This window comes from Lolium perenne, chromosome 3 (assembly GCF_019359855.2).
Source record: "Lolium perenne isolate Kyuss_39 chromosome 3, Kyuss_2.0, whole genome shotgun sequence".
Classification (NCBI taxonomy): Eukaryota; Viridiplantae; Streptophyta; class Magnoliopsida; order Poales; family Poaceae; genus Lolium; species Lolium perenne.
The window spans coordinates 170,884,541-170,895,590 of NC_067246.2; the positions used below are offsets into that span (position 1 = coordinate 170,884,541).

Here is an 11,050-nt window from a genome sequence, read left to right on the forward strand (position 1 = left end):
AGGAGCAGAGTAGCTATCCCCACAGCCAGACCAAATTCCAGAGGAAACAAAAGTTGTGCAAAATATGATTACAATCAGTCATATCCACAAGTTACAAAGGGCTGCACCGACACCGAAACAGTATAGTTAGCACCTAGTGAGAAATTCATCAGTTACATTATAACTTTGCTCAGTAAGAAATTCAGCATACAGTACAACAACGTACTACTTTTAAACACTACTCTCTGCTGAAACAAAATCAGAATCAACACATCAATTGACAGAAAAAGAATGATGTAATGTACAGTGCGATAAGAATTCTCACGAAATCCCTGTTCTACAATTAAATTACATAATGCACATACTTCTACAACATCTATACATGCCTAGATTTCATCACAGGGTCCCGACAAAGATTACTATGTCAAAATTGTACAGCTCTCTACCCAGCGAAGGGTAGACAGAAGATATCACATGTCCACGAGACCATTTCTTCCCATAAACAGCGCTACATAACACAACACTCAGCCTTGTCCTCCAAATACAGTTAGTCAACAATCGTGGTGAAGTGCAATGAGAAACAGGTCATTGTATCTCTAACTTCACATCTAACGACTTGAGCTCTTCTAATAATTCCTCATACTTCTTTCTTTCCTCGGCAATTTGATGCCGGAGCTTTTGTTCCTATAAGAATGAAAAGGGTATTTCATTTGTTTATCAATCAATTCTCCAAGACGTCGAGCTCTAAAGATAACAAATAGGACTGTACAAGGGGCATCAACCAAAGATTAAAATAAAACCAATGAGTGCCAAAACTGTCAGCAATGGCACTAACTGAATACATTTCCAATACAAGTGGGACTTCACACTATGTAGGCTGCACCTTGACAATGGTGAAGTAGACCGCACTTTCGATGAAATGGTGTGGCTGGTATTTACAAGAAAGGTAGGTTTCTTTAAGTCTGGATAAAACATATTTGCCTTTGTACCAGGATGGTAGTTTCTATTAAAAACCGCATTCACAGACAAAGCAACGGGGTTGTTCACAACCAGTTTCTGTCAAACCACTAAAAACAACTGTATACATTCTTTTGAACTAGCGCATCAGCTGCGCTAGCTCACCAGGTTTGGTGTGGTTCCACTCGATCTGAATTTGAACACCCCTAGTAACTAGTAAGCAAGAAGATTTACCATCAATAGTAGGGAGAAGGTAACCTGGAGTTCTGAACATTAGTGTGATGAAATGAATCTATCACCTAGTCTAAAGCCATTTGATTCTGTTGGCAACAGATGCAAGCAAGTATCAATTTGCATAACTTTCATATCAACTCATACCAAAAGTACTCCTACGTGTATATCTGAAAAATCTGATCTTCAAGAACTAATGGCTCAAAAGAAAAAATGGAAAGAAAAAAAAAACAATTTCCCCCGCAACACCCTCAGGCAGAGCCAATTCCAGTTCAAAAAGCATGATTGTGCCTTAACTGAGCACTTGTGTCTCCAGTTGAGTTTGTGGTACTGAACAATCTAACCATTAAGTGACATTAAGGTACTTTACCTCGTCATTTGCACTCATGGAACAGCAGTAAGAGATACTAGTTTACTTGCACAAAAAGATAATAATACCTTTACAGTAAGTTGTTTCGCTGATTCCTCATACTGCAAGCATCTGAAAATTCAAAATAAAAAGGTTGTAACAATAAAATTACCCAAGTAAACAACGTAGCATATTTCACTTCAAAGGAGCCATATCTTTTTGTTGTCATGATGCCTTCATATTTGTTTTCATATACTACCCAGAAATACGAGCGTTGATAGTAAACCACGTAGTATATTTCACTTCAAAGGAGCCGTATCTTTTTGTTGTCATGATGCCTTCATATTTGTTTTCATATACTACCCAGAAATACGAGCGTTGATAATCCTCTTATGAACAAGTTGTTTCCATATTATGTGTTAACTACATCAGCAGCAATAGACAAATTGCACATGCAAAAATATTTTTCCAAAACTGCTTCGAGCTCTGTAGAAGTTTCTTCCAAAACTAGCTAAGACAAAAATGTACGAAGTACACATGTTGGTGGCATTGTGCTTACTCGTCACGTAATCTGTCATTCTCAAGTGTTAGAGTCTTGTGTTCACTAAAACGTTTCCGTTGAATAACATCTCGATGCTGTCAAACAAAACCAGCAACAAATCAGTCATGTAAGGGCACTCATAGTATTTCGAAGATGTTCAATACCAAACCGTGCTTCTATGATTGACCGACAAATTTGCCTTTGCGATATATAAAAAGGCAGGTCAGTTTTTCCTTATGTGTGTGTGTGCACAGCTGCACTCGTGTGCCTGTGTGTGGGGGGTAGGGGTAGAAGTAGGACGTAAAACAGGGATGCCCTTGGTTTTAGTTGTATTACCTTTGTCTGATGCTTATTTATTTCTGTGATGGCTCCGAGGGCATCAAAATTTCTCTTTAGTCCTATGTCTGTTTAATAAAAACAAAAAAAAAAGATTAGCTAAATAGTGAAATCTGACAAAGTGGCCCTAGAAAGGTAAACTACTCACTGCTTTGTGTGCGGCTGCTTGTAGGAATATCAGCATCCAGTAATTGATGTGAAGCACTTGCTGGGGAACTACCAGCATCTATCTGCTTAGCACGATATTGTGCACGGGATGCTTTGGGTAATGCCTTGTTGTCATAACCAAGACGATGGCAATGGAGGCCCCTGCAAAGAATAATAATGACATTAAGTCGAGCTAAAAAAAGGAGAAGGGCACAACAGGCACTGACATATCAACAACAAAAATAATCAGGGTAGTCATATTTATGTATCACATACAACACATAAAATTTCAAGGAAGAGAGGTTAACAACTTATGGAGTAGGCTCAAATCTCAAATAAAACAAGTAATGAGAGGTCAATAGGTGCATAGCTTTTCCTATAAGAACAATTGACAGCCGTATAGTCATGACTGGACACTACCATCTAATATTTCTCTCACAAGCCAAACTAACTAAAATTCCCATCACTGGTGACGCAATTAACTCTTAACTCCTATGGAAAACTTCCTACCGGGATCAATAAACAAAATATGTGCTGGTGTTGGGTATTGGTGAAGCAAATGCTACAGTTCGAGCACAGCAGTAGCTCACAGGGTTCTCAAGCCCATATCACACAACATACAGCATCGCAAATGTTTTAATATATTATATTGCAATGTCTGTGATAGCTCATTTTGAGCCATGCTTCTGCATTTGTAACAGAAAGTGCAGTTCTGGTTCATACTGCAGTAAAACAAAGACAGAGGTTATTGCTGAAGAAATTGGATTAAAAAATATGTCGAGTTTGCATGTTCTGTGATTGTTGTCAAATTATTTCGGGTGTTTTCATTTGAATGGTGAACACTGGACCTAGTGCACGAGGTACACCTAAAACACTAGCAAAATAGTGTGATCCAGAAGGCAAAATCAGGTATTAATTATCAAGTTAACTGACAAAACAAACAAGACTATCACCACTAGGGTCCCAAAACATGGTATACTTGTGGTTCTTGATTCAGGAAGCATGCACCAACTAGTGACAAGAAATATTTGATTGAACGATTAATGCAAAAATAATCCACAGCAGGGCATACTTGTTAGTGTGCTATGATAGCATGTGTGGGTTTATAAGAGATTAGAAACATGACAAAGTTAGCATTACTGTTGCAAATCTTTAGAACTTTATAGAAAAAGAAAACCTTTACCAGTATTCGTAAGTCATTTCTTTCAATCGATTCTCAAGTCTTTGATACAGTACTGACTTCTCGAAATCCTGTTTGTCATGGGTAGGTTTGATGAAACCTGCTTCAAGAATGCCTAAAAATACAAACAGAACAAAAAGTAAGTATCACGTCCCCTCTAAACCTTGGATGTCACTAAGTAAAATGAAAATGCTTATCTCCACCCACTTGGATCTATAAGATGTACACCTACAAATTTTGGTCATGTTATGACCATATGTCCTACACAAATAGACCAAATTGTGCATAGCATAATATTCACTGTTTAGAGTTATACCAATTTGATTGTTTTGTGTAGGACACACTTGTGGTCATATTTCAGCGCCAAATTTTGTAGGTGTACGTACAAGCATGGTAAACATCCACTATTATTTTTCAAAAAAAAAAACATTTTATAGTAGAAAAAGAGGAACGAGAACAAAGGGAGCAGATCCAGATTGGAGAAGAAAATATGCTTTACAAAGTAAAAATCTCTTACCCACAACTCCACGCCCTTTGCCATATGAGTTGCTGGCAACTTTCCAGAAAGGCTGCAAACAATTCGGAAGTGTGACTTGTCAAGTAGAGAAAAGGTCAGAAGCAACATACATTTGCCCAGTAAACATCATACATTCCCTATATTATGCTACATTTGGAACTCGATTTGTTGTATTTATGTTTGCACACATGAGCTTTAACTTTTTATATTGTTATTAAGCTGCTTAGAAGACCACATAACACAATGGCACTACAACTTGGGCAAATGCTTGTAACCAGCTAGTCAGGGACCAGGAATTTACAATGTAATAATACTAGATTATATTAGATGTGTTGTGCACAAAATGACTCACTAGTCCCACCAACTATTTTAGAATGTTAATGAATGCTACATCGAAGTGGATGTGATTTCCATCATCATATTCCCACCAACTATGTGAATTGAACAGTAATCTGCAATACAAAATCTGGACTTGTCCATACCTCACATTAATTACCAGTGCATTTCACAGGAACTACATTTGCATCAGCATAATAGTCATTCATTTGCAGCGAAAGACATTTCTTGAAAGAATAACTTTATTAATATTCTAGGTTTGTAAGTTTGATGGGAAGGAAGAAAGCTCTCACCGTTATTAAACGATTCTTGTGATAAACGTTGAACCCTTGTACATCAGTGTCAGGGGCACCTTTGACAAAACCGATGGTGGTGATTATAGATAGCTAAATCAAAACAACATGAAGCCAATCTGAGAAGGCATGCATTATAAAAATTGTTATGCTGAATATGGAACATCAGGTCTGCATGCAGGACCTATACAGAGTCTAGTGCAGGTTAAATGGGAAAATAATGCAAGTGACCATTTTACTGGAGTAAAAACCACTACCAAAGGATCAGATGATACATATGAGATATGACGTATTGGTTTCAGGCTGAAGACTTATGAGGAAGAGAGCATTTCAAGTATAAAGATATTAAGATCTTGCATGCCTAGCATATCAGCAATTGTAGACATATCTGACAACAATGATAGAACAACACAAAGGGTAAAAGTATGTTGGCACTTCCTCGTGATCCATACTTAACCGAAATGATCTAGTTTGCATAACATGGATACGAGTAACAGCATATAACTACATGAGCAATGTGCATTTTAACTTGATTTTATCAAAAAGAGAAATGCAGATTTTCTGCTTTAGTTATACACTTCTACAAGATCCAATTCGAGGAACTTATCACGAGAAAATTAACCATTAGAATACAGGTATAAAGGATGCAGCCATATAGGTAAATTATAATATTATATACAATGTTTAACTACCTGACTTGAAGCCTTAAAAGGGGTTGTTCCATTGATCAAATGGTAAAAATGGAAAATATGCTACAAAAATTTAATTTACACGTACCTCTGTAAGTCCAGAAATTTGTGGTTTATACAACACACATTCTCGATACATCAAATCATGAACAACATTATGTGGTTCCACATCTCGTCCACGCAGTATTATTCTGAAATTATCAGGTACGCGAAGATACAAGATGGATGCATATGCCTGTTTAAATTCGAATTACGACAGAAATGCAAATGAGGAATGTTTGTCTAGCAAAATAAACTAAGCAAATGTAGTAAACCAGATAATGGGGATCAATACTTAACTCTAAGTGAATAACGAAGTCGATTTGCAACGTAGTTCTGCATTGCTATCTTCTCCGGTTTGTTGGATTTGACCTTCTTCTCTCCCCCAGTAATGAGGATATCCTAAAATGTTGTATATCAAAACGTTTAGCCAATGGTACACCTGCCGATGCTAAGATAGAACATGCTGCATGTAGGATAAACAAACACTTCTACTCTATAGCACATCGTATGTACTGAACATATCACTTGATCCAAAACAGAGACTACCACAAAACTTATTCAGCATGTATCAAATCCATGTCAGTTCTATAGAGTCGCCATATCATGTCCACGTCATGTTTATATAGTGTGTTTCACAAACTCTGATTGTATTCCTGTTGTGTTACTCAAGAACTAGCTTGTCAAATGAGGAAGCCGGAAAGGTGTGTTTAAGTTGTTCTATTGAGGATTCAATTTGATGCACATATATGGTTTTTGTTTTTCTATTTTATGTGTTCAACAGTCATGCACAGAGAGCTAGTTGTTACTATTATAAAGAGCATATTAGAGGAGGAAAGGCCAGTTGAAGAACGGATAATGTATTTGGAGCCCGAGCTCACTGGACCCTTTTATTTCAAAAAAAAAATAAAAAAATGACATTTTGAAGTTTAAAAAAAAAACTGAAAAATATACATATAGGTAACGGTGTATACTTCAAGCGTGCAATATCTCAATCTGAAATACGTTGTATTATGGGCTACATAAAAAGACAAAACCTAACAAGGTTTTAAGGTGCACTGTTCACACCCAGATCTATAATTTTGTCTTTTTGTGTACAAGTAGTATACAACATATTTCGGATTGAGACATTGCACACTTGAAGCATACATCATTGCCTATGTATACATATTTTTTCAAAATTCTTTGGAACTTTAAAAATATATTTTTTAATGTTCAAAATAAAGGGCTCCAGTGAACCCGGGAGCCAAATCGACGCACTCAGTTGAAGAACTGCTATACAAGAAAACTAGGGGGAAGGCCCGGTTGAAGAGCTTGTTCTGTCATTAGTTACATATTATATCACCCTTCCCATCTCTTACGCAACTAGCAACAAAAGGCAAGAAAAGAAGCAGACACTCCCCAAATAAACTAATCCTTGACTTTAAGCCCATGTACTTATCCTCCTATCTTGTTATCATTAAATTGGTCTCTATAGTAGATTGAACTAATATGTGGGCCCCAACAAGGTATTTTGGGTAATGATGTGCCACCATGCACATAATGTGGAATGCTGCCATGTTTGTGTCTATGAAACCATGCTTACTGAACCTCAAGCTAATCCTTCACAGTTATGGAAAGCTGGCAAATGAGAATGGAAAGAAAGAAATGGAAGGTAATGTTAGGAGTACTCGCCATTGAGCATGGTCTAAATTAAGTTAAGCTCTGCCATGACTATCTCAAGTCATCCTAAGTTAATCGATACAATAAATGCACCAAGTATCGGGACATCAACAAAATATAGCTCCACAAGAGGCCAGCATTACAAACCTTGGTATCAGAGTTGAAATCAAGCTCCATGTCCCCATCATCGTTGAACCAGAGGTTGTATACAATTATTTTTGTTCCATGCTCACCCATATCATCAAACTGTATCAGAGATAAGATACTATTGAAATAAACCAGATAAAGGTCAACCAGGATGATAAGCTGATCTACAGAAATAGATGACACATACTCTACAAACGAACTGTCCATCAAGAATTGGTATAAACTAGGACAAGCATACTTTAGAGATGAATTATCACATGCATATTTTGCCGTAAACAAATAATCCAATATGCATCTAATATTATACGCATGGTTTTGAAGGCGTCGCCTAGGCGACGCTTAGGCGTCAAGGCGCCCCCCTCCGCCTTGGAAAATCGACCGCTTTAGGCGCCTAGGTGTCCAAAGCGCCCGCATAGGCGCAAGAGCACCCCCAAACCGCTCTAAGACACCTTAACGCCTTCCAAACCATGATTATACGGCATGCTAGAGAACATACAGGTGATTTCATAGGCACATTAGGCATGTGGGTCTTACTATAAAAGGGCAAACCTAATGCATTTCTAAACCATTTTACTTATAAAGGCTATTAGGTTTGCCCTTTTATAGTAAGACCCACATGCCGAGGTGCCTATGAAACCATTGGAAACATCATTATCAAAAGACTGTCCAACAGTTTCATAGGCACCTCGGCATGTGGGTCTTACTATAAAAGGGCAAACCTAATGCATTTCTAAACCATTTTACTTATAAAGGCTATTGGTTAATCTGTCAAGCCTCCTAATTTCCATACCATCTAATAACTCGTTCTTTATTTCTTTATAGAGTACTATTCTTTATACGATTATTATGATCAATCAACTAGTCGCCAGAAATATACCAAAACAATCAAATTTTAGCTAGATAGTACATACTTGTTCAAGCAACTCAGCTTCACTAGCAAAAGGGGACCATTTCGAAAGGATTGCCAAATTAGAAGAGAAGAGCTTCTGATTGTGACGTAACAGCTGGGTATATGAAGCAGTTGCAATATCTAACTGGTAATCTACCTGCAACAGAGACAAGGTCCAAGAAGATAAGTAAAACTACAAAGTAGCTCAACAAAGAGATAAGTAGAAATTTTCAGAACATGACAACACTACAACAGCTTACAGAGAAAGTATCAGACTTACTGTTGGCACCAGTACATCATCGCAGCCTGTTTCCATCAGAAATGTGTAAGAAAGAAGGCCAATACTTCTTGTGGGTGCCCTACAATAACAGAGACAAATTTCCTGAATCGCTACATGAACTGGGGCATCCAGACATTTTACTGGAGCTAGAGAGGGAGTGTGAGGTAATTCAATTTTAAACAATAAAACCGGATGACAGCTAGGTTCGGTGGCAGTGGCACAGTGAAGCATGGGTGTTTGTCTGACAAGGAGCATGCCAACTTTTTATTCAAAAGCATTGCAAAAGGGCATATGGACACTTCAAACTACTTCCAATAAATGCCTCATCTCATGCTTTAATCTTCAATTTATACTGCTCTTTCCTTAAGAGTTACTTATGTAACAAAAAAGACCTAGGTGAAGAATTGGAGTTTTAGTTGAGTAAGGAGAAATACCAATTTTTGTTGCTCTGTGTAAAAACAATGACATCCGCTCCAAGCCTCATTGTGCTAGTTTTGAAACCATTGCCATCTGACAAGCAAGTAACAATGACTCCAATAGTAAAGACTTTAAGATATCAATCTCACAAGGAAATAGAAAGAAGGACAGTAAGATTGTACATTGCCCGATGAAAGCATCAGACTGCTTCTCTGAAAATCCAAAGCTCATGCAACATCTCAGTGCGTCTGGATCCATCCCCCCTCCATCATCTTGTCCATACGAAACACCACAAGGTCATTATTCAAGTTTCTATCAACTAACTAGATCCACATTTGTTTGTCTTTTTGAATGTGCTAACCTTGAATCAACAATGCGGGATTGCCATCACGTGGATTTGTGAATTTATTAACACGAACAAATGTTGCCCCATTGTTCACCTGAGAGAAAATACGCAGCATAATAAACCATAAGTGGCATTGATGTTGAATTGCATTCTCTTTAGGATTGCAGCCAATTGAGCATCGTTAGTTACCTCGTCGATTGCATTATCAAGAAGCTCGGCAATGGCTGCAAAAAAAAAAAAAAAGACAAATCCAACATTAAATACAAACAGGTGGAGAGAAAGTAACATATGGCAAAATGCCTCCAGCATGCATGCAAGCAAGTGAGCTATGATCAGTCTAGATGTGATTGAATTTACACAAAAAAGGAATAGCCAGAAACCAAAATAAATAATGTCCTAGACTGATTCCATAAGTGCTAGTGTTTACACAATGATTCAAGCCTCTACTTACAAATATTAGGAAAACAGTGGATCACATGGTACAATATGTGGCATAGACATATCGATGTTAAACGATAGCAATTACTCAATGTATTTCCTTCTTATTTTACTCAAGTGAGTACTTCCTTAAGAAGTGGAAAGTTCTATTTACTGAAGCGAACATGCAATGTTCCCGGTTTACAACAGGAAACCAATGTGTACGAACTCTTACTGAAAAAACTGCATGAAAGAAACTCGTGTGTATGGAATTTACTTCAAAACTGCATTTAACAGAGACTACTAAGTCGATTTCTCAACATACCCCCAAATGCCCACTTGTGGGAAGTAGCGTTTGAGTGCAGGAACTTTGGATTGATCCGCAGCCGATTCCGCCCACCTGTTCACATCACCAAATCATCAGTTCCCTCACCAATCTGACTACATCGAAATTAAAAAGGAGATGCGTCAGCGTCACACGAGATTTGTGCGGGCAGCGTACCAGGGGCATCGGCGTCGGGGTTGCGGCGGGCGACGACGTATTCCCCGGACTTCCAAAACTGGCGGCAGAGGCGCGGCGGTGGAAGGACCCTGGGGGGCTCAGACTCAGAGGGCTCGAAGGCAAGTGGCACGGGCACGGGGTCCTCGTTCTTGACGGGCACGAGGGCGCGGCAGCCCGGGGGCTGGGGCGGGTAAAGCAGGGGCGGCTTCACATCGGCGAGCTCGTACGGCTTGATATCGCGGGGGGAGGAAGGGAAGATGGCGATGGCGACGGAGCTGGTGCTGGTGCTGGTGCTGGGGACGGGGACGGGCTCCTCGTCGTCGTCACTGGAGAGATCTATCACCTCGGCGGAGGCGCCGCCGGACCTCATCACCGTCTCCAGCGTCGGAGCCCTCTGGTATCTAGGGCTTTTTCTTTTCTTTTAAATTATATATACTACGGAGTATAATGTTTTTAGCTCACTCTTTCCTCTCTCCGAGCTTTTGGAGGGTCGTTGTTACCTAGAGTATGTCACTCGGCGCGCGTACGCTCTCGGTCTCCCCTCTTGCGGTTGCTTTCTGCAGCTGCTGAATTTGGGTGCGTTGTAGGGGCAGCTGGTTACCTATGTCACTCGGCTGCTGAATCTATACTTTTTTTTAACAAACCAATATATTAAGCTACCAACCTGCCTCGTTAAAAATCTTCGAGTCCCCTTCGGTACCCTGGTAAGGAAAAAAGTGCGTCTAAAACTTGTTGCCCCAATCATATAACAGTTACATCGTTAAGGAGTTTATCTAAAATAAAATCAGGGGGTTCA

At 39.0% G+C, this 11,050-nt stretch overlaps 1 protein-coding gene across 1 annotated transcript; it reads right to left on the reverse strand.

The window, feature by feature from the left end:
• Nucleotides 1-228: 228 nt before the first annotated feature.
• Nucleotides 229-10,726, reverse strand: LOC127342641 (protein MICRORCHIDIA 6). Its single transcript, XM_051368628.1, has 19 exons — nucleotides 10,255-10,726; nucleotides 10,078-10,152; nucleotides 9,525-9,559; nucleotides 9,351-9,429; nucleotides 9,172-9,261; nucleotides 9,007-9,082; nucleotides 8,573-8,651; nucleotides 8,315-8,449; nucleotides 7,404-7,502; nucleotides 5,895-5,996; nucleotides 5,644-5,790; nucleotides 4,867-4,959; nucleotides 4,238-4,289; nucleotides 3,724-3,835; nucleotides 2,542-2,702; nucleotides 2,394-2,461; nucleotides 2,076-2,152; nucleotides 1,606-1,648; nucleotides 229-663 (listed from the first exon to the last, which is right to left on the reverse strand). Exons 1-19 carry the CDS (start codon nucleotides 10,622-10,624, stop codon nucleotides 565-567), a joined length of 1,992 nt encoding a protein of 663 aa, XP_051224588.1. The 5' UTR covers nucleotides 10,625-10,726; the 3' UTR covers nucleotides 229-564.
• Nucleotides 10,727-11,050: the final 324 nt, after the last annotated feature.